The sequence below is a fragment of the Littorina saxatilis genome, linkage group LG7, assembly GCF_037325665.1.
Source record: "Littorina saxatilis isolate snail1 linkage group LG7, US_GU_Lsax_2.0, whole genome shotgun sequence".
NCBI classification, from domain to species: domain Eukaryota; kingdom Metazoa; phylum Mollusca; class Gastropoda; order Littorinimorpha; family Littorinidae; genus Littorina; species Littorina saxatilis.
In genome coordinates this window covers 8,481,509-8,505,469 of record NC_090251.1, presented here as the reverse complement: position 1 = coordinate 8,505,469, position 23,961 = coordinate 8,481,509, and the positions used below count along the sequence as shown (strand labels likewise).

The following is a 23,961-nucleotide window of genomic DNA, read 5'->3' as shown; positions in this document are numbered from 1 at the left end:
GTACATTTCATTTTGTCCATCATTGTCTTCAGTTTGTGGTGGAGTCTTATTTAAAAAAACAGAACATTTTGCAAAGTGTCTTCTTGAACAGCTTGTGAAAGATCAAATGAATACAAAGTGTCATAAAAACACACCGGAACAGCATCACTGTTCCTGCATGGTTCAATAAAGTCATCTGCTTTTGCCTGTGTGTTGATGCACAGGTTTCCCAGAAAATATGTTCCATGGACATCAAATCACCAAAGGGAAGTAATCGCTCTTTATGCATACGACATGTGTAATAGATTAAGCGAGAGTTGTACGGAACCTTTTCTCCTGGCACGAGAGGATGGAAGTCGCTTGTATATTTCAATGCTTGTTATTCTCTCAGGTGCCAGGAGAAAAGGTTTTGTACAACTCTCGCTTACTCTATTACACAGTCATGTCGTATGAATAAAGAGCAATTACTTCCCTTTGGTTATTTGATATCATCAACGCTTTGCCTCATTCTGTTTAAGATTTCTGCTTTGTGTTGCATGGACAGACACATCTGCAATACATTGGGCTTGACAAAGGTCAGTTTGCCCTTGTTCAGCATGCTTGTCATGTCAGGGGTGGTTTCACTCTCTTCACTGTAGGATTCAGGTGCGCAAGTCAGGGCTTCCAAACACTGCAATTTCTCATCTCTGTACGCACTCTTTTGGAGACACCAAACTCTCTGTTTTAGCTTTTTGGCAACACATCCTCCAACATACTTTGCATTGTCCTCTTCATCCTCTTTGATTTCTAATGCACTTACTGGTTCCCTAGTTTTTCTTCATAGGCCTTTAAGACACCAACAGTATAAACATGTTCAAGGCAATCCAGGCTGAAACTGCAGGGGATACTGTCAACTCAGTAATGCCTGAATGCTGGGTTGAAAAAGCAGAGTAGTACCTGGCCCACGCCTTCTCCTTGGCAGCATTCCCAACCTTGCCTCGGGGAACTAGGCAGTCATGAAGAAGCAGAAGTTTCTCTTCCAGATCTGCACCTAAAACACAGAAAATAAAATATTATAATTAAAACAACACACAAATATAGCAGAAATCAACCCAAGAGTGAAACTGAAGATGTAGATGCATGCACACAATCAAAAACAACACACGACAACAACCCAAAAACTACACTTTACATGAATGGATGTGAACATATTAAATTTTGTATTCCATTTGTCGTTATAGAACGTGTTGACAAACCACTTTCATGAATCCTTATCATGTCTTACAACTATGACATGTGCTATTATAATGATCCTAAAAAACACATGAAATATTGTAGTGGCAGGCATGTACCTAACATATTTGTAAACAGTAGCCTCTCTGTGCAACGAAGCAGTATTTTTGCTCGAAAACTATGAATGAAAGTGATCTTTCAGGTACTGGGACTTTGCAAGCTGATTTTTTTTATACCGCCTTACTCAAAAATTCTGGTGCGGGACGGAATGTCTGAAAAAAAGCCGAACAATAAATCCTTAGTAAAACTAAATTTCTAGAGAAATAAGTCTAACTGTCCATACAAATAGCTGGATGATAGCTATTAATGGCAGTTGATAGACATTTGAAGTTGAACGATTTGGTGGAGAATAGGTCGACAAGCTCTCTGAGCTCCGGTGAAAGGCACTTAAAAGGCAGAAAGAACAAGCGTTCTGCAATAAAGCATGCAATTTAGAAGTGACAATGAATTTAAAAACAACAGAAGACATCAAGCATATATATATATCAAAACAGAATTATGCTAGAGGGGAGATAATACAAATATATTGCACTGATCTTTTTGATGTGTTGATCTGACTTCAGTTCCTGCACCATTTTTAACTTCCATGCATGATGTACATGAGTTGTTCTTTGCTACTGGTCACAAGTGGGGGTCAGCTCACACGGACGCATTTTTCAATACAGTCTAGGGGAGAAACTGGTCACAAAGCACCCAGTACATGCCAGAGAGATAGGAGAATCGGCACAATCAAATAAAATACCAAAATCATTCAACAGATATGGAAATATTAAGATTTACTGTGAAAATGCCAGCAAAAATGGCGTCCAAAAACGGGAACGCACACTTGGTGCGTCTTTGAAGACTTACCTCCCGTTCTGTGTTGTTGATAATAGTCGTGTTTGTGCTGTTGTTGTTGAAATAGTATCTAATAAAACTGATGCAGTTCTTGAAATGTTGCAAATTATTGTTGTCTTTGTGAAATGCGAGAGTGTTCTGAGGCGTAATCTGCATACGGCTGATGTCCCACATAGGGTACCCCACTTCGATCAGCGTATCACTCCAAATGAGCTTCATAGCAGAAAAGCAGATACACTACCAACACACTGCATAACAGATCTACAAGTCTGAGCCAGAATCATTGAAATTTACTTTCTGTATAAAATATTGCAATCAAATTTGTTCACGATGTCCCACAAATAACGCAGGTTACCCTCGCCTTCGATTCAAAGTAACTCCAATCTGACTGAATTACAATCGAAACGCAGATGACGAACTGATTCACCACAAATTTGTGGTATTTTACACACAAATTTCAACTGTGTTGTTTCGCGATAAACAGCCATAAACAAACAAATGTGGCGCCGTCACGTCGCCTTGGAAGGAATAACGCAGGTGACCAAGGCTTGTTTCCGATACCTGTCTGATTAAAATCATCGTTTTTTCACGAATGACGGCTCTTTGGCAGATCTGGTGAGTTGGAAACTGTCGATGAATGTTTCATTTAATGTCAAATGCGTACATTCTTGTCGATATTGTTACCTTTGGGCTCATAAATTAAGTCAATCGTCGTGTTGTCCGAAAGTGACTTTTGTCAGCATAGAACTTACTGTGCTTTGATCATTGACTGAGAAGAATCTTCCGATGACACTAGTTCATTTCACTACGCGACTGCAGATCTGCAAGGAAACTTATGGCAGGGGAAATAAGCTTAACTGAAGACGAATAAGCGGAGTAACTGTTCTTCAACGGATTGCTCTCACTGATCTAAATATTTAGATCTTGTCGTATGCTAGTCTGCTAGTAAGTAGTCTTCGGTCGTGTGAAAGTCACACCTATTTCGACTGTGTGCATCGATCCGTGTAGTGAAATGTTGATCTTTGATGATTTGGCAACATAACTTCGCTGAATGTGCTTCGAGTGTATCTCCCCGTTAGCCGCATTTGAAAACGTCTTTTAACAAGACCATGTTTCGACAGCCCAGACGGGGAGGATCCTCGATAGCTCACAGGGTATATAATGTTTTCCGCCGTTTTTTGAAGAATCCTTTCAAATTTGCTATTCCAAAAGTACCCTATGACACGACTCGAGTGGAAAAGAACATTCTCTGCAATTCCTGTCTCAGTCCGTGCAGCCGTTTCGGGTCCTATCGTCATCATACAAACATACACACAGACACACAATAACCAGCTTTAAAAGTTAGATTATGTAAGAACGATGTGAACCAGTGATTTGTTCTTATGTACAACAGATACTACAGTATTTCTGCTTTATGAAAAGCAATATTTCAAAAACAAAACTAGAGATTTGAATTTTGACCACTTTTCCCCCTTTCTGTCACCAGTACTGAAGAACAACTCACATTCAAATCAATCAATGGTTCAGTTATAATATATCACTTATCGGTTATTTCTTGAATATCTGTTGTTCCAGTTCTAAATTTGCATAGTCTTTTACATAGATCTGTCAATATTTTTACTTACTTTTGGCAATTCTTGCAGTTTCTTTTGTGGTGATGCTGTCATCTTTTCAGCGATTGAGATGTCGGTACTTTCCCCCCTGAAAAAAACAACAACCATGGAATAGAAAGGGTATCTATAAATCTACAGCCGAATTTCTAACATTCAGGAATTGTTCTGTTGCAAATTTGTCGGTTCGCTGAGCTAAAATAGTGGCCGATGTGAGCGAGAATTCTGCAGAAAAACGATCTGCTGATCAGCTTGCGTGCACAGCTTCGGATTTACCAGTGTGTCAGATGCTCTCGCGTTTCAAGTGTTAAAAACAAAAATAATGACGTGCCGTCCACAATCAATCTTTATTGTTGATTCACATGACTCATTTCAATCATCAGCAATGATCTTTTTGTATTGCTTTGTTTGCTTTTCACATACCTCAGCCACAAACTCCACCTCCCCTTCGAAATTCTCCTTCCTCTCCATGTGTTGAAAGACTGCACCGGAAGTAAAGTTACTGTCAAAACCTCTCGCAGCCGCAGACGGGAGTTCGAAACAGGGCCAGCGTTGGCGCGCGCGCAGAGTTGGCGATCCTGTCAAGGGATATCTATGGGGTTGACCACAGTATCCGATCACTTCACACTTGAAGTTTGGAATGATGAAGTGGAATCATTTCTGGATCTAATTTATTCTTTGTTCCCCCAAACCCCATCTCGATTCCTTTTTTCGCCACATATGTATTGTCGTGTGAGGGGGTAGATGCTTGCACTGGCTGATTTTTTGTTATACTTCGGTCAGATACAGATGATTGGAAAAAAAACCTTGTCAATAATTTCAGAATGTAATAGATCTGTTCGAAGTTTTTACGGGATGGTTCCTGCTTGTATTACACACAGACTAAATGTGCCCAAGATGAACTTTTGATTAAACATACACACACACATGGATCTCTTGAGTTTGTTATACGGCGAATGTCCAGTTTCCACCACCACGTCTGTTTCTATACTGTTTAATTGAATAGACTGACGTGCATGCTCTCGCAAATGTGCGCGCGTGTGTGTTTAATCAAAGATGATGTTGCACATTGCAGATCTATGCGACAGTAGCAAGTGGACAAGACAGCTACATTTGTCTGAGCAAAGATCCAACGGTAAGCTCTTTTAGCCGAAGACAGCGAGCCTGGGTGCATGCAAGCTTCTATCATGTTCGTGTGAGTGCTGCATGGCTATTGGACGACTTTTCAATATTCTTGATTTGGAGATCCATGCAGGGTATTAGAAAGTGCAGAATATACACGTTTGAACAAATACGATGTGTGTTTGCTCTGAAAAAAAGAAAGACGCAAAAAACAAACATTGTATTTGTTTAAAGTATCACAAATATTTATTACCTGTATCTGCATGTTTTGATAATGATGAAGGGTAAATTACTTTGAAGTGAGCTTTTTTAATTTTCATTAACCACACTGATAACGAATGATAGAAACACAGACACACTTAATAACATATCCACAAAAACTGTAACAATAAATGTAAGCTGAACAATGCCTGCAATACATTTCAGGCCTCACAAAGAAGTAATTATTAGATTCAGACAGAGAGAGAAAGCCCAACACGAAACCAGTTGTGAATTTTTTTATTTAATTATGTTATATTAAAAACACGACAACAACGTATTTCCTGTACTTAGTTTCGTGCAATTATGGATTGCAAAGTATGTCTAATTGAGTGGCATAAAGAGGCACAGTTGCATGAAAAAAGGTTGGTTCACCAACTCGGATCTTGACTTGGATCAGGATTTTACATGGACACAACCTAGAATTTAACATCCTGGGGGGAGGGGGGTACTGCGCCTTTCGCATCAAGATGTAAAGACATTTATTTTAAATAATACTTATTAGAAGGGAAAACATCAAACAAACAAGAGGCGAAGCCATCAAGGCTCACGTAAGAAATCGACAAACAGTAACACAAACTCAATCACACACACACACACACACACACACACACACACACACACACACACACACACACACACACACACACACACACACACACACACACACACACACACACAGACAGAGCATAGGTGAAACTGTGCAAGAAAGCGAGACACTAGATCTAGATCTGTCTGTCTGCATGTAGCCTACTTACAAGGACACGACTGCCAACTAGTCTCGGCGCGCTCAAAATAATAATGACCGAGACTGTCAGTACTTCCTTCGCGTGACGTCTAACCCTCTTACGTCATAATGTGACGTCAATGTAATGTGACGTCTTCAAATGTTAGAGTTTCTACCACAGACATACACACGCACAGACGCACGCACGCACGCACGCACGCACAGACAGACAAAGTTACGATCGCATAGGCTACACTTACGTGAGCCAACTACGACAATCGTTCTGAGGGGAGAGAATTACCTCTTCCGAAGAAATTACCTCCCTTGCTTTTCTTGTCGTGACTTATGTAGAGTAAAGTGAATAGAAAGTGAATCACTATTATCACATAACAGAATGAGAATGATAACCATCTCTTCCGAAATGCATGGAAAGTACTCACTTGACCAGCGAAATGGGGATTGTTGATGACAACATTATTCTTTAGTTCAATCCATCGCGCAAGCTCCTCCCCGAAATAACCCCGCCGCGTACCATAGCTGTGTCCACGAGCGCGTTTTTCGTCTCCTCTCTGCCTTGTTGAAAACGGTGTAGTCGGCGGGGAACCATTGCGTTTTGGTTTCTTCTTTTGACTTCTTTGGTCGGAGCACAGGCGGAAGGTATCGTTCACTGGACCACTACTTAGGGGAAGGGCCCCTAATATGGACCACTTTTTGTTTTATGCTCATAACTAGCTTGTTTTCTTGCGAAGAAGTTTCATTTTGTGTTTGGTAGTCCTTCTCTCTTAGGTTAACCGCTAGGCCTGATTAGAGTGAAATAGCTTTGATAGACATTCTGCAAAAATTAGTTACAGAAAAAATCACAAATGGTCCATATTAGGAGCCTGGGCGCCCAATATGGACCAGTGAAGCGGCCTTCACGAATCACTATAAAAAGCCCTATACACTTCAAAATAACATGTTATAACTTAGTGTGTAAGTCAGACTATTTCAAATATGCTTTAGATTTATCTGTTTCGGGTTGATGAGAACATTATTTGAAATACACCAGCAAACTGAAGAAGCTTATCAAAAACAGAGTGAAAATAAGTGAAATTATCAAGTTCCAAAAAACCCACACTATTTGTTATATTTTTTTTGAAATCTCGAGGGCTAGTTATAGGTTATTTTCAGCAAGCTTCTTAATGAATTAATTAAAATTGCCTTTAGTTTTTATTTTCTTCGATTTGTTGAAGGTGGCATGGTCCATATTAGGGGACTCACACATACTTTGAGGTTTTGCTATTACTTTTTGTTTGCAGGAGAAACTCGGGGTAAACACTGCTATAATGTAACAAATACGGTCTTAGCTGTCATAAATAGCCATTTTTGTGTGATAAAAGCTTTGACTGTGGACAGAAACGAGTCCGTTTTAGACGACAAATTTAGAGTGAACGCTGCCAAACGTGAAAAAAAGCGAAAAAGCCTAACGGTTTTGAGGTTTGTGTTTCTGCAACAGTTTTGACATGTGCAACTTATCTAGAGAGGGTAAATAAAGCGAATGAAATTGTTTTGAGCGCTGTAGCGCCGTTAGTTTGTCAGAACAGAAGGTGGTCCATATTAGGAGCCGGTCCATATTAGGAGCCTTTCCCCTACATAGAAAGACTACAAGGTATGTCACTCAACTTCGAGTCGTGCTCCACTAACTTCAGAAAACAATTATGCAAAAAATAATTGCCAATGTCAAGAATCTTTGTAACTTTACAAATGCCGTGATAAATGAATGTTCTAACTATCTGTACCAGGGCCGGACTAGGCGAAGAGAAGGGGGGGAGGGGGTTGCCAGTAGTGGCCCAGGGGGATGTCCCCCCTGGCGGCAGGGGCGGATCAGTTCATTTTATGACTGTTTTTTTTCAAAAGTATATTGTGAAGATAATTATGGGTGTGAAGGCGCGAAGCGCCGAGCTGACGGCGCGAAGCGCCTAGCTTGCTAGGGGGGTCCGGGGGCATGCCCCCCCGGAAAATTTTGAAAAAAAGGATGCAAAATGGTGCAATCTGGTGCATTCTGAGGATGATCATTACCAATTTCAGGCAGCAGATTTTGTCACTGATTAATACCCCAAAAATTGAAACTCAATGTAAAATAAAGAAATGCATACCTCATTCAATATTTTTATTTTTTGGCTGGGGGGGGGGGGGGGGTCCGGAAACCCTAGAACCCACCCCCCCCCCTCGTTGTGGGGGTCAGGGGGCGAAGCACCCTGAAGCTGACGGGTAGGTCATTTTCTGAGATAGGAAAATGGTCGCTCCTTGCATGAAACGGCATAAAATAAGCAATAATAAAAAAATAAAAAAATAAGTAAGGTACATATTTAGGCTAGGGGGGGGGGGGGGTTTGCGCAACCGCCATAACCCCCCCCCCCCCCCCCCCCCCCGGTAGTCCGGCCCTGTGTACCTTTTATATTTAGCTGCCTGTCCGCTGCATGTTTTTAAACCGTATTTTGTGCGACCAAACGTGTCTGTCAACGGCATACCACTTAGATCCCGTGCGAATGATGATCGTCGTATGTCCGAGGAGATAGCGATCATTGGTTATATAATAACCGGATATTCGATGATTATTTTCATTGGTCGACTGAAATCGTCTGCATCGCTTCCGTTCACGGTTACTGTTATTCCGTTGTTATGCCAAAAACCTAAACTGAAACTCCCGTGGGTAGCTTCCTTTTGCTGCAATATTTACATTATGTTTTAGACCAATGAGCACTGGTATGCATATTCGGTGTGGGATGCATGATTTCTTACCAACTATGGGGTAGCGGTTCGCAAACGAACATTCGTCCAAATGATGGTTAATGTCTGCAGAAAAAATAAATACATGTTCCTCGTGTATTTTAAATAGATGCTCCAGTGTCAGTTTGAATTTTAAAGCTGAAATGTTGACGTACAATGATAGCGAAAATCCTAAGCGCACTGGTGGGTGGTGAAAAGGTAAAACACCCACGTGAGGCGAATGTGAAACCAATGTTGAACGAATGTGGGACGAATTCCGTACAGTGAATGTAGAACACGAGGAGCTCTGATTGGTCCAAAACTCTTACGAGGCGATCGTTTTATAACAGGCGCTACCGGTCATGTTGTTGAGTTGTTGGTATGTGCCCAAGTAACGGTCTTATCGCACGTACAATACTGATAGATCTGAGATGGTGGGCCAAATTGTTTTTATGACTAGCCTTCACCGTGCTTCGTGGGTTGTGGACGACCCAGAGCTTCACACAATCGTCTTTATCTCTGAAACTATTTGGAGTTTTTAATTGAGACTTCATGTAATCTCCAATCACCATACCCATGCTCAACTTTTCAGAAGATTATCTTCCTAAACAAACAAATAAACGATGACGTATTTTGAACGACCCATATGGAATTAGGTAAGGCATTTTACGCTGTTTATCCTTATTCGGATGGCGTGGGTCGTGTACGACCCATACTTTTTACGTTGAATCCTTATTTGAAAAGTATGGGTCGTACACGACCCACATCATCTGGACTTTGTAGTCCAAAGCGTGATCCGGTGAAGGCTAGGAGAGTATGCCTTTAGACCAGACGGACATAAGTGCAACAACAGAACACATCACAATATGGTCATGAATCCAGTAAATCACTAAATGAACTCAAATTAGTGACCTCCAAAAACGAACGCGCCATCAAATGCATATACACCTAGACTTGTACAAGATGCAATTTATGACGAATACACATTCTAATCAATATTGATTTCTTAATACCATTATGTTACTGGCAGTTTCAGGTACTTTCTATAAGTTTTTGTTTACAACAATTGAATCGAATTTACCACACATTCATTCTAGTTTCAAAAAGAGAAGAGTAGAAATGTGGGGTTCTTATCTGATATGAAATAAGAAAGCATGCACTGCACAGGGTGACCCCACAAAATGCAACCCACAAACATGCTAATTACTCCATATTTGGTGTACAGTAATTCCAGTGGCAAATTTGTAGGTGTGAGCTTTTTGCAAAGTGACATCCAAAACATAGGCCCTGCCCACCTCGTGACGAGTGCCTGTGGTTATGTCGCAAAGTTCTCGCCACCATGGGACTTTTGGGCTTTAGTCTGGGGACTCGTGGCAGGATACTTCATATCATTGAACAAAGCACCAAAATTGGCATACATATACCTTTTTACATTCTCTATGGAATAAGAGGATGACACAACTGATCGGACAAGGTCATGACCTTCAAACATATACTCTTCATAAAAAGAAACGCATCAATTCTTAAAGTCTCTATACTGCCAGTTTTTGTCAGAATCAGGTTTGCAAAATGAGAAAAAGAAAGCCCTTTAGTATTCCTAATGGCATGAGAGGATGACAATATGATTAAATCATCACGATTATACTCATCATAAAAAATAAAGCATCATTCCAAAAAATCGCGCACAAAATTAACACGTTAGTAAAAGTGCAAAACAGAGCAAGAACACATCCTTTTTAGTATCCCCTGCGACAATTAAACACACACAATCACGCAGTCTCAAGTTCACAGTAAAAGAAATACACCTTTCACCAAATTGTAAACTCGGTTTCGGGGCGCGTGTTGTTCGTTTTACTCGCGAAAAGGGAAACAATGCCTACGCGACATCTTCTCAAACTTTCGCAAAACAGCAATGTTTGATGGATCCATATCTGCTTATCGAGGAAACAATATATCCATTGGAAAGGTAACAAGGTCACTAAATCGCTTGACACGCATTTTGAGTGGTCATGAGCTTGATATCACTTACCTTACTTTCCCGCAAACAACAATACAGAACTTCACGCTTGATTACGTAAACTCACCTGTAACTGCCGTCTATCTCGATGTTTATGAGGCCTGGATGTCACTCCTGCAGCATGATCCGCCACAGGAGCACATGACTTCCTTCTGCCTTGTTCTGAGGTATATAAGAAGGCCAGTATATATGGCCAGTGGTGTTTCCCTCGACGGTGAGTGAAATGACCTTGAAGATGTGGGTCGTTTACTTCTCTTGTCTTCTTTCCTTGTGTTGGACATCAGAACTTCGGAAACTGACGACACTGACTTCTGCTTGTTGCTGATCTCCGTCAAAGTCGAACCAGACACGTTTCCATGCATTATCATACCTGTGAGTGCACGCAGACTTTCGGGAACAACGTCTGCTGAGGCCTTAACAGTACCGTCAAAACAATAGTCTTTGAAAAGGATATCTTTACGGACAATCTGTGCGGCACGTGCAAGATGAAATGCGTCATCATCTAATGTTCTTGCAAAATTCAGCAAACTGCTGACGTATGTATCGAAAATAAGGCCTGTTTCTTTCCCTTGCCTTTGAGCTTGCAGATTTGGCACCATACGAAGAGGTCTTTCTTTGAGTCTTGTTGTATGAACCTTTTTGTTATATGAACAGTCCAGCTCACGAAACTGGCTGTCATGTACTTTGCACAGTTCAGACATTTTGAACAGTGACATGGACTTGCTTTCTCTCTTCTTCAATAAAACAAGAAGGGCAAAGCCCATACGACTCACATGCTTTACACATTTTTCCTACCAAAATACATGTGACCTTGACCCAAGGTCAAGGTCATCCAAGGTCATGCAACACAAAGCTGTTAATTCAAGACATAGGAAGTACAATGGTGCTTATTGGCTCTTTCTACCATGAGATATGTGACCCTCCACCACGAAATGAGTCGCATGTCACATCGCGCGGTTCTGCGCTAGGCTTGATATAAGTCCGGGGAGTGTCTGGTAACAGTGTGAGGGTCACCTTAGTCACAGGCTTATAACTCAAACAGTTTTCGCTCTTTTCTAAAACGGTTTTCACCACTGGATAGAGCATAAAAAACACTTTAGGAAAATGTAAAAATATGAAAATCATGCAAAGGTGACATGCGACTCATTTCGTGATGGAGGGTCACATATGGTCACTTTTAGTGGTTCACTACCTTATTTTGGTCACATTTCATAAGGGTCAAAGTGACCTTGACCTTGATCATATGTGACCAAATGTGTCTCATGATGAAAGCATAACATGTGCCCCACATAATTTTTAAGTTTGAAACAGTTATCTTCCATAGTTCAGGGTCAAGGTCACTTCAAAATATGTATACAATCCAACTTTGAAGAGCTCCTGTGACCTTGACCTTGAAGCAAGGTAAACCAAACTGGTATCAAAAGATGGGGCTTACTTTGCCCTATATATCATATATAGGTGAGGTATTGAATCTCAAAAACTTCAGAGAAAATGGGAAAAATATGAAAAATAGCTGTTTTTTAGGCAACATTTATGGCCCCTGCGACCTTGACCTTGAAGCAAGGTCAAGATGCTATGTATGTTTTTTGGGGCCTTGTCATCATACACCATCTTGCCAAATTTGGTACTGATAGACTGAATAGTGTCCAAGAAATATCCAACGTTAAAGTTTTCCGGACGGACGTCCGGACGTACGGACGTCCGGACGTCCGGACGGACGGACGGACGGACGGACGGACGACTCGGGTGAGTACATAGACTCACTTTTGCTTCGCATGTGAGTCAAAAAGGAGTTTACTTAAAGGCACAGTAAGCCTCCCGTAAACCATCACAGAGCTCCCCGAGCGTCTACATACAGTACAGGCATACTTCCATTTAAACGCTCACCGAACGGGAACATCCTGGCTGCTTTCTGTCGAGCGTGAGAAATTTTCAAAGAATTTATTTTCGTGGACTTGGCCCTTTACAACAATGGCGCCTCGTTTTGGTGCTGGACGGCTGTTATAAATATTCCGGAAATCACGCCCGGACAGTAAGCCTCCCGTAAACCATCACAGATACTGTCAGGCTTTTACACACAGTACAAACACCCTTCCATTTGAACGCTCACCAAACGGGAACATCCTAGGTGCCCTACGTAAAGAGCGAGCAATTTTTAAAGAATTAATTGTGCAGATTGTCTCGAACACTTTTTGGACCCATCCTGAACTCAGGTCAAAAATGAGTTACTTCCCTTAAACTGGCGATAGCCGTGGATCGATGATTATCAGAATGTTTTTGGACCGTGGTGCGTTTTTGCGCTAGACCTAACTTTTAAAATCTAGCTTGTTACACAAACATTCTTTAATCATAAAAGAATTCTTTTTTCATCAAGACAAGATCAGTGCAATTCGAAGTTGTGAAAGTTTGAAAAAAGAAATGCCCGGAAGCAGGGTCACGCAAGGGTCGTAGCAGACGACGGTTTATGCGGCATATCGCCGTTCCTATCGACAGTCAAAAGCCATCGCTAGAGTTCTTGTGAACCACAGCCGTTTGTTTCGTGCATAAAAACGTGCTATTGTAGATAATCTCACATCGAGTCGCATTCAAATGACTAACTGACGACTACATTGTAAAAAAGGGAAACTGGATCACGATGGCTCAGGGGTAAGATAAACCACGCAAAAATAAATTCTTTGAAAATTGTTCGCTCTTTACGGAGGGAACCTAGGATGTTCTCAATCGGTGAGTGTTTAAATGAAAGGGTGTTTGTACTGTGTGTAAAAGCCTGACCGTATCTGTGATGGTTTACGGGAGGCTTACTGTGCCTTTAACACTGTTAACTCATTTTGTTCGTGTGCGTCATTAATTCCTCGTTCTGTAGATTTATTGTACAAAGTCAACTTGCAAGATGAATGATATTTGGCGTCCAAGGCATGCATATCCCCCTCTGATAATTTTCCCAAGAGTGATCGGTCCTGCTCTGCATATTCACAAATTGTTTGGTCGATGGTAAATGTACATGCGTTCACAAGTTTGTCAGAAGTACCATCTTTTCCGCAAAAAAAAACAAGTCTCATCGCGGTCACACACAGGTCCTATCGTCCTCCTTGTTTTGACGGGGCTGTGCAGTTCTTTCTGGTCATTATCTTCTTCTTTCAAGTATCTCTTCTCAGCACAAGCAATTTTCTGGTTATCAAATTTGTTCCTGCAGGTTCTGTGCCATACAGCTTTTTTTTCTTCAAAGGTTGTCTTCATATCGTTACCTTGTTCAAGGAGATCCTTGTTCAAAACAAACACAGACGAATCCCCAAGGGCTTCAAGTTTCAAAATATTGTCGACGACACGACCGTACCCAGTCTGCACGCCAGCTTTGGCAAATTTTGATTGTGTCGGATTTACAAATTTTTGTTCTGTTTGGCATATCGCACATAAAGACCAGTCGATCAGGGCACGGGCCTCCAATATTGATGGGTGTGAATTACCTTCATGAACCGCTTCTTCTGAAGACTCCTCTTGTGTTGGCAGTGATCTGGGATCCAAGCTTTTTTCTAGGACAGATTCCGGGAGAGTGTGAGGGTCTAGGACTAGGGAAGTCTCTGCATCCAGGATGAGATAACCTAATCAAAACAAACAAAGGAAATAAATCAACTGCAAAACTTTTTGTCTGTGACTTAATCACACACACACACACACACACACACACACACACACACACACACACACACACACACACACACACACACATCAAGGGCGGATCCACCCCCCAAAAAAGAGGTAATTTATTGGCTCAGGATGCACCAGATAGCTCTATTTTGCGTCTTTGGATAAAAAAAAATCCGGGGGGGCATGCCCCCGGACCTCCCTAGAGGCTTAGGCGCCGTCAACTTGCATCTTCGCAGTCATTTTGTAACCCCCCCCCCCCTCCAAAGTGAATTGAACACACTCCTAATACACAAGCGAGCACGCATATCCACCCCCTCACCCTTTCGCCACATACCTTCGCGAACCGCGTCTTCAGAAGACGTTTCTTGTTTTGGCAGTGGTCTTGAATCCCGCATGCTTTTTCTTGACTGATGCAAGGGTCAGGGGACGTCTCTGTATCCAGAGTGATAAAACCGAATCAAATACAGACAAGGAAATAAATCACATGAAAGACAATGCTGTATGCGACGTAACTACCCACACTTAAACACACACACACACACACACACACACACACACACACACACACACACACACACACACACATGCACACACACATTCTCTCTCTCTCTCTCTCTCTCTCTCTCTCTCTCTCTCTCTCTCCACACACACACACACACAGGCACACACATGTACACGGCACACTAACACACGCACACACACACACATACACACACACGTACGCACGCACACACATACACACACAGACACACACACGCACGCACACACACACACACACACACACACACACACACACGCGTACCAACACGCACGGCTAGGATATTAGGCTACATTAGATATGTGACCTGATCGTCTGCGGCTCTGTGCAGCGAATGAGAGAACCCAGTTGTGACCGCACGCAAAACGCACGTGGATTGAATGAAGCATGCACTTCAAATGTCTGTGTTTTCTTATGATACCTATAATGTTAATAGACTGTCGTACCGATTTCTGTACATGCATTAACATCATCAAGATTCAAGAGTTAATTACCAATTACATATCGAAGACAATTTGATTTCTGACTGTCAGTGCCACATAAAAACGAAAGCAAGGTAAACACGAACAGATCTAAACAGCAAGGCGTTTCCAAGATTTTGTGTCAACAAATATTGTTGAAACAGTGTTAGGAACAATAGCCGCTGCTTTCAAACTATTCCTGGAAAAACAGACATTCATAGGAACTCTTATTTTCCCAGGACGATCGTAGACTGGAACCATCTACAGGACGATCAAGATCTGGCAGGATCTGTGGAGATCTTAAAATCTCATCTCCACCCAGTTTAGGACCTATTTATATGCGCACCTCCCTTCCGTTGATCAAATTACCAGAAGTGGTTTTTCAATGTATTCAATCAATCAATCAATCAATGAGGCTTATATCGCGCATATTCCGTGGGTACAGTTCTAGGCGCTCTGCAGTGATGCCGTGTGAGATGAAATTTTATACGGCCAGTAGATTGCAGCCATGTCGGCGCATATTTACTTTTCACGGCCTTATTCCAAGTCACACGGGTATGGTAGACAATTATTAACTGTGCCTAAGCAATTTTGCCAGGAAAGACCCTTTTGTCAATCGTGGGATCTTTAACGTGCACACCCAATGTAGTATACACGGGGGGTGGTTCGGACACCGAAGAGAGTCTGCACACAAAGTTGACTCTGTGAAATAAATTTCCGCCGAACCTGGGATCGAACTCACGCTGACAGCGGCCAACTGAATACAAATCCAGCGCGCTACCAACTGAGCTATATCCCCGCCCATTTGACACAGATACAGATCTGACATTCATTGCAATCACTTTCGCGCCCCCTCACCCCCTCCCGTCTACCCTCCCCCCCCCCCCCCCCTTAAAAACATGTATACATGTTAAGCGTCTTACCGTTTAACTCCAAGGTCGTGGGTGCAAAATATATAGCAGGTGCCTTCATTCTGCAAACTCAAACGCCATCCTCTTGCTTTTCAAGCAGACGACAGGTATTCCGCGCAAAGCGATACGTCTAAAATCTGATTGGTTAATATTCCCAAGGTCGCGGATAACTCGTGTTGGAGTTATCTCCCGCGCTGCGTTGTTTACCTTCGAAACGATTTTTATTTAATTAATTGTTTCACCCTTTCATACTTGCTGGATGACTTGTGTCATCCTCTTAATCGATTCTTTGTACTTTTATGTGCAATTACTGAGAAAACTACAATTTGTTCAATGATTTGCAGTATTGTGGTGTATTCTTACCACGAGTCCCCAGACTGAATCTACTCAACCCGGGATACATGATGACGTCATGATTATTTTACGTCTGCTTATTACGTCATTTTATTTTTGTGATAAACCACACGGAACTCAGCCACACACTGGTTTCAGAACAAACTGTTTTACAATTTCGTCGACTTACATGACAAGGTCTGCTTGATCTGCTGTAAATATTCCGAGTGTTTAGTCCGTTCCTTGTTCACGGAGCAGTTACCACAGCGATGAGAATTGACTTTTCAACCCTAGAAGTAGAATGCTGATTTTCAACAGAGGGTTTGGCATGGGGAGTCCGCTGTCAATTGTGTTCCTGTTGGTAATGCTGCAAGCTTTAGACGTCTTCTGTGTTCGTAAGTAAAAATAGTGAAATAACTGTGTTTTCTTTTCCCTTCGATCACTCTTCGGCTCATGTCTTTCCTCTTTGAGGTTGCAACAGTCGATTCAATCCATTTCGCACTTTGCTTCACTGTGATCATAAGTGACAAAGCTTGAGCAGGTTGTGTATGCTGTACGCTATGATGATGATGATGATGATAATGATGATGACGATTTTGGTGGTGGTGGTGGTAGTGATGATGGTGATGATGATGATGATGGTGATGTTAACCTCTTCGCTGCTTGTTTACAAAGAATTAAATGTATTTATGACTTGTCATCAAGTCATTTACGTTTCAAAGTTTAGGTTGGCAATGCTGATACCTGTAACTTATATGTTCTTTTTTCCAAATTTGTTTCAAAACTTTTCCGCAACTTGTGGCGGAGACCGACACCAAATTTGTACTTCCATATAACCAATCTCCACAATGTGGCGGTAAAATCGCCAGTGAATCTACAACATTTCAGCAGAAACCAAGAAAACAGGCATAGATTCATTATGCAAATTTGTGCTTAGCCAACCCGACTTCAAAAAGTAAATGCAAGTGGCAGGTGGGGATGGTGGTGGTTCGATGAAAACTTGTCAGTGTTGTAGCGTCCCTTTTGAGAAGTGGCCTTGCCCTTGATAGCGAATCTATCATAACAAGAAAGGTGGACTAGGCCAGTGGACTCAAAATAAAGTGGGATCGGTCTTGGGACCTGTAACTAAACTCCTCAACTTAAATTTCATTTATGACTTGTCATAAAAATGATAAAGTCATTTACGTTTCAAAGTTTAGGTTGGCAATGCTGATACCTGTACATGATGTTTTAACACACGTCAACATATTGTTCACACTCCTCACGCTGTCACACACATCATGTAGCCCACACCTGGAGTTGTTGTTCGTGCCGCTGAATTTTATTTCAGCGACTTTTGCATACCATATGATTATTTGTATGCATGCACGTTATATGTTCTTTTTTCCAAATTTGTTTCAAAACTTTTCCGCAACTTGTGGCGGAGACCGACACCAAATTTGTACTTCCATATAACCAATCTCCACAATGTGGCGGTAAAATCGCCATAAACCTGTCTGTAATGATACCTTCTCAGCTGTCATCGCAGAGAGGTACCGCCACGAAAAAAAAACCAAGAATTTTAAAACCGAACAACAACTCCATGAAAATGAGAGCCCGTCGAACTACCGCAGTTTACTCGTTCTGTACATATCAATGGAAAAGAAAAAAAAGATCTATCACCTTTTACAAATTGGTTGTTATCAGCAATTGGGGAGTCACATTTGTGCCCTCTCCGCTTACTGCTTTACGCATCCATGCCAAATATACATATCATATGACTAGCAAGTCACTAACCTATGCAAATTGACAAAGAAAATTGGTTTGTTTCCTGGCAACTGGAAAGTCACCTTTGTGCCCTCTCCGATTACTTCATCCATGCTGGACCCATCCATGCCAAACATCTTGACTAGGCAGTTATTCATAATATACATATCTACACGCCCTGAATAACCAAATACTTGTAATGGACATATTCATAGCCAACACAATGTTTTGTTTCAGCTTTCACAGCAATTTAAAAGTCACATTTGTGCCCTCTCCGTTTACTGCCTCTGCTTCACCGACCATGTACCACCCTTAAAATACAACCTCATCATTTGTATCGCAGCAACTGGAGAGTCACATGTGTGCCCTCTCCGTTTACTGCTTCTGCTTCACCGAACATATCCAAGCCCACTAGCTGTACCTGACTAGCCCTTTACTCATTATGTAAATCCGCCGAATGCTCAAAGCAAACAAACAACCATTTTAAACAAAATTGGACGACACAAAAGTCACCCTAAAAATACCACATCATCATTTTGTATCGCAGCAATTGGAAAGTCACATTTGTGCCCTCTCCGTTTGCTGCTTCTACAGTGCTGGAAGTACCCTAGAAATACAACATCATCATTTTGTATCGCAGCAATTGGAGAGTCACATTTGTGCCCTCTCCGTTTGCTGCTTCTACAGTGCTGGAAGTACCCTAGAAATACAACATCATCATTTTGTATCGCAGCAATTGGAGAGTCACATTTGTGCCCTCTCCGTTTGCTGCTTCTACAGTGCTGGAAGTACCCTAGAAATACAACATCATCATTTTGTATCGCAGCTATTGTAGAGTCACATTTGTGCCCTCTCCGTTTGCTGCTTCTACCGCTGGCTTCAGACGCCACTAAGCGTCCTTCCCAGCTATGCTATATTTATATTTTTGTCCCCAGAATTAGTATCTGTTTGGGACATCACGTGGTTATATGCTAGGAAAAAGTTGGGTGTGTGGGGGTGGGGCCGGTAGGATGACGGAGAGGGACTGTAAAAGTTAAAAGTTACGTTGATAACATTGTTAAGAATTCGATATTGGGCACGTACCAGTTACGCCCGTGGTCAATATGGTTGCTGTGCCTATACTGTGTCAGAAGGGTAATGGGGTATAAAAGAGTTCAGTTCTTATTCGATCCAATAGATTTTTTTTTTAAAGTGATAAAATCAGAACCACTGGTTTTAAAAACGTTTAGATTGCAAAAGCATCTGTTCTGCCGCAGCAGTTTAACCTTTGCCGTGCTTCCTGGGTTCACCTGTACCCAGAGACACACTAAAATCATTGTAACTCTGGAACCATTAAAGGTATCGTTTTGAAATTTTAAGTATCTCTCACACACCTAATTTGCTCTCTGTCTGCAAATTTTTAGTGTGTACATGACAAAACATTAAAATTAATTGATTATGATAATTTACATAAACACTACCGATGGCGCGGGTTCACACAAACCCATACTTTTAAAGAGTAGTAGTGATTGTAACTATCCCTCTGCCGACGGCGCGGGTTCTGCTACACCCATAATTACCAAAGCGGCGCCGGAACAGTGTCTGTCTGCCTGTTTGTCTCCAACAGACTGTCTGTCTCTCTGTCTGTCTGTCCGTATCTCTCTGTATGTCTGTTGTCAGTTGCTCTGTCTGTCTGTCTGTCTATCCGTCTATCTGTCTATCCGTCTATCTGGCTGTCTGTCTATCTGACTGTCTGTCTCTGTCTCTCTCTCTCTATCTGTCTCTCTCTGTCTCTGTCTCTCTCTCTGTCTCTCTCTCTTAGTCTCTCTCTCTGTCTCTCTTTCTTAGTCTCTCTCTCTGTCTCTCTCTCTTAGTCTCTCTCTCTGTCTCTCTCTCTTAGTCTCTCTCTCTCTTTCTTAGTCTCTCTCTCTCTTTCTTAGTCTCTCTCTCTCTCTCTTTCTTAGTCTCTCTCTCTCTCTTTCTTAGTCTCTCTCTCTCTCTTTCTTAGTCTCTCTCTCTCTCTCTCTCTTTCTTAATCTCTCTCTCTCTCTTTCTTAGTCTCTCTCTCTCTTTCTTAGTCTCTCTCTCTCTCTTTCTTTGTCTCTCTCTCTCTATCTTTCTTAGTCTCTCTCTCTCTCTCTTCCTTAGTCTCTCTCTCTCTCTCTCTCTCTCTTTCTTAGTCTCTCTCTCTCTCTCTTTCTTAGTCTCTCTCTCTCTCTTTCTTAGTCTCTCTCTCTCTCTTTCTTAGTCTCTCTCTCTCTCTTTATTAGTCTCTCTCTCTCTCTTTATTAGTCTCCCTCTCTCTCTTTCTTAGTCTCTCTCTCTCTCTTTCTTAGTCTCTCTGAGTCTTTCTTAGTCTCTCTCTCTCTTTCTTAGTCTCTCTCTCCCTCTTTCTTAGTCTCTCTCTCTCTTTCTTAGTCTCTCTCTCTCTCTCTTTCGTTAGTCTCTCTCTCTCTCTCTCTTTCTTAGTCTCTCTCTCTCTTTCTTAGTCTCTCTCTCTCTTTCTCTCTCTCTTTCTTAGTCTCTCTCTCTTTCTTAGTCTCTTTCTCTCTCTTTCTTAGTCTCTCTCTCTTTCTTAGTCTCCCTCTCTCTCTCTCTCTCTCTCTCTCTCTTAGTCTCTCAGTCTCTCTCAGTCTCTCTCAGTCTCTCCCTCCCCCTCTCCCTCCCCTGCAAGAAGTCGGTGAAGGGAGAAACTCGATGCACCCACTCAGTGAAGTAGCGCTGTGGGTTTCCCTGAACCCACCCCGTTGTTAGAGAAATAAACGGTAAAAACCCTCTTTCACATGTATGGGTTCAGACAAACCCGCATCGTCGTTAGAGAAATAAACGGTAAAAACCCTCTTTCAAATGTATGGGTTCAGACAAACCCGCATCGTCGTTAGAGAAATAAACGGTAAAAACCCTCTTTCAAATGTATGGGTTCAGACAAACCCGCATCGTCGGGCGTGTGTAGTCAAAAGCGGCATCCGGCAAAGGTTAAAAACTGAATGGTTATAATACATAATATACATATAACTGGCTTGCCTGAAGATAAAAAGAGGTACATGAATAAAACAAGACGTACAACACAGTACATTCATACCATTCATACACTACATAGCGATAGCTAGTTCCTGGCCAATCATAGGCGCTACTTTAGGGGAATGTCCGTGACGTAGCCCGCTGACGACATCGGGCCAGCCCCTCGCCGCGAAATTCTGAGGCCCAATAGTGGGCTTTGCTTTGCGGCACTTTCAACCAACCGGTGCCGTGAAGACACCGGCCGAAGATTCATTATCAACATTGGAATGTTACATGTCGGAAGTTTGTTAACATATATTTAAAAAAAATAATTATACTTATTGGATTGGTAGACTGCCATTTTAAAGCCTGTGTCCATCCCCCCTGCAACGCAACACAAAATCATCAGGTGCCGCGTGGCCATGGCTACAAATAGCTGCCACGGGTAAGTACCACCCCAGAAGTCGGAGCCTTCAACGTGTAACCTATCTGCAAGTAGGTCGCTGGTCGCCGGCCCGTGCTTCTGCAAACATCTCCTTCAAACACAGCGCGGCTAAAAATAGCCGCGCTGGAGACTGTCTGCCTCCAACAGGTCACACTGTCCGTGCGTCGCTGCCCGCAAGGCTGCCTTCACAGACAGATTTACTTAGCAGCGTCGATTGCCCGCTTCCCCCCAGCGTTTGCTGGCCGCAATCAGAGCGCCCCGTAGCGATTTATACGTTGGGTAACTGCCCTGTTGAGACAAATGTACGCCGTCGGCCGCAAACAAGCCTCTTTTCTCCTCCTGAAATTGAAACTTTGTCATAGCACCAAACCGTAACGTAATGCTCGACCACAGGCACCCGATGACCGCTGGCTTCAGACGCCACTAAGCGTCCACCCCCCCCCCCCCCCCTGCAACGCAACACAAATTATCAGGTGTAGCGTGGCCCTGGCTAAAAATAGCCGCCACGCGCCAGTCCCACCCCAGAAGTCGCAGCCCCGTAGCGATTTATACATTAGGTAACTGCCCTGTTGAGACAAATGTACACCGTCGGCCGCAAACAAGCCTCTTTTCTCCTCCTGAAATTGAAATTTTGTCATGGCACCAAACCTTAACGTAATGCAAGTCAGCACTGTCTTCTGCCAGCCTGGCGTTAATATCTTGAGCCCAGGCGTGATAGCGTTGCTCTATTGTGGCCGATAAGCTCCGCAATCCTCTGTAATCGGCGGTTGGCATGAAGCGAGGCAGACTGCCACCAACCACAACTTGCGAATGCCAGCATCGTCAAGGCAACTCCTCGATCAGCATCCATAGTTTTTGAAAACCTGCAATCATTCCCCCCCAAGTTGTAAGATCCAACGTCAGGTCTAGTGCGAAACATCTGTCGTAAGTAGTTGGATCCAGCGCCACAAGGCAAACTCCTCAGCATCCATAGGTTCTGAAAACCTGAAATCATTTCCCCCAAGTTGTAAGATCACAATGTCAGGTCTAGTGCGAAACATCTGTCGTAAGTAGTTGGATCCGGCGCCATTTTTTCCCAACCAATTGCTGGACGCGTAAGCCTCCCCTGCCAACAATGTTAACGTACATTTGGCTATCAAGTTTGAAATCAGGACGCATGCGAGGATCGCATCCCGACTCAATGCATTCCCGTACACGTCTGCAAATGGGATGACCAAAAACCAATGCTTGTAACATCGCAAAAAACAACACAGAATTAAAAATGTTCACCAAATCCAAAAATATTGCACAGCCGCCAACTGCTTTCTCCCTGTAATAGTCAATGTCAGATGTCATTTATTGGTAGATTTGTCTCCATTAACTCTACTAGTCATAAGCAACCACACATGGTCTTAGTCTATCATCCATGACTGACCGCCCTGAAATTTCTTACAGCTGCTACCTGGTCGCATGTCATCAGCAAACACCCGGCTGCGACTCCATAGCTCACACACATGATCTGAGTCTATGACCAACCGCCCTGAAATTTCCTATCGCTAATACCTGGTCTCATGTCATCAGCACACACACCAGTTGCGACTCCATAGCACACACACATGCTCTGAATCTATGACCAACCGCCCTGAAATTTCTTATCGCTATACCTGGTCTCATGTCATCAGCACACACACCGGCTGTGACTCCATAGCACACACACATGCTCTGAGTCTATGACGGACCGCCCTGAAATTTTGAATCGCTAATATACCTGGTCTCATGTCATCAGCACACACACCGGCTGTGACTCCATAGCACACACACATGCTCTGAGTCTATGACCGACCGCCCTGAAATTTCTTATTGCTAATACCTGGTCTCATGTCATCAGCACACACACCGGCTGTGACTCCATAGCTCACACACATGCTCTGAGTCTATGACCGACCGCCCTGAAATTTTGTATCGCTAATACCTGCTCTCATGTCATCAGCACACACACATGCTCTGAGTCTATGACCGACCACCCTGAAATTTCGCATCGCTAATACCTGGTCTCATGTCATCAGCACACACACCGGCTGTGACTCCATAGCACACACACATGCTCTGAGTCTATGACCGACCGCCCTGAAATTTCTTATTGCTAATACCTGGTTTCATGTCATCAGCACACACACCGGCTGTGACTCCATAGCACACACACATGCTCTGAGTTAATGACCGACCGCCCTGAAGTTTCGTATCGCTAATACCTGGTCTCATGTCATCAGCACACACACCGGCTGTGACTCCATAGCACACACACATGCTCTGAGTCTATGACCCTTTTTGACTCACATGCGAAGCAAAAGTGA

At 42.7% G+C, this 23,961-nt stretch overlaps 1 protein-coding gene across 1 annotated transcript in view; it reads left to right on the top strand.

Annotated features, from left to right (window-relative positions):
* Positions 1-16,575: 16,575 nt before the first annotated feature.
* The window catches only part of LOC138972052 (uncharacterized), a 542,426-nt gene continuing 535,040 nt past the window's right edge, over positions 16,576-23,961 (top strand). The window contains exon 1 of the mRNA XM_070344892.1: positions 16,576-16,853. Coding sequence (XP_070200993.1) covers positions 16,760-16,853 — 94 coding nt within the window. The 5' untranslated portion in view covers positions 16,576-16,759. The remainder of the gene's footprint in view (positions 16,854-23,961) is intronic.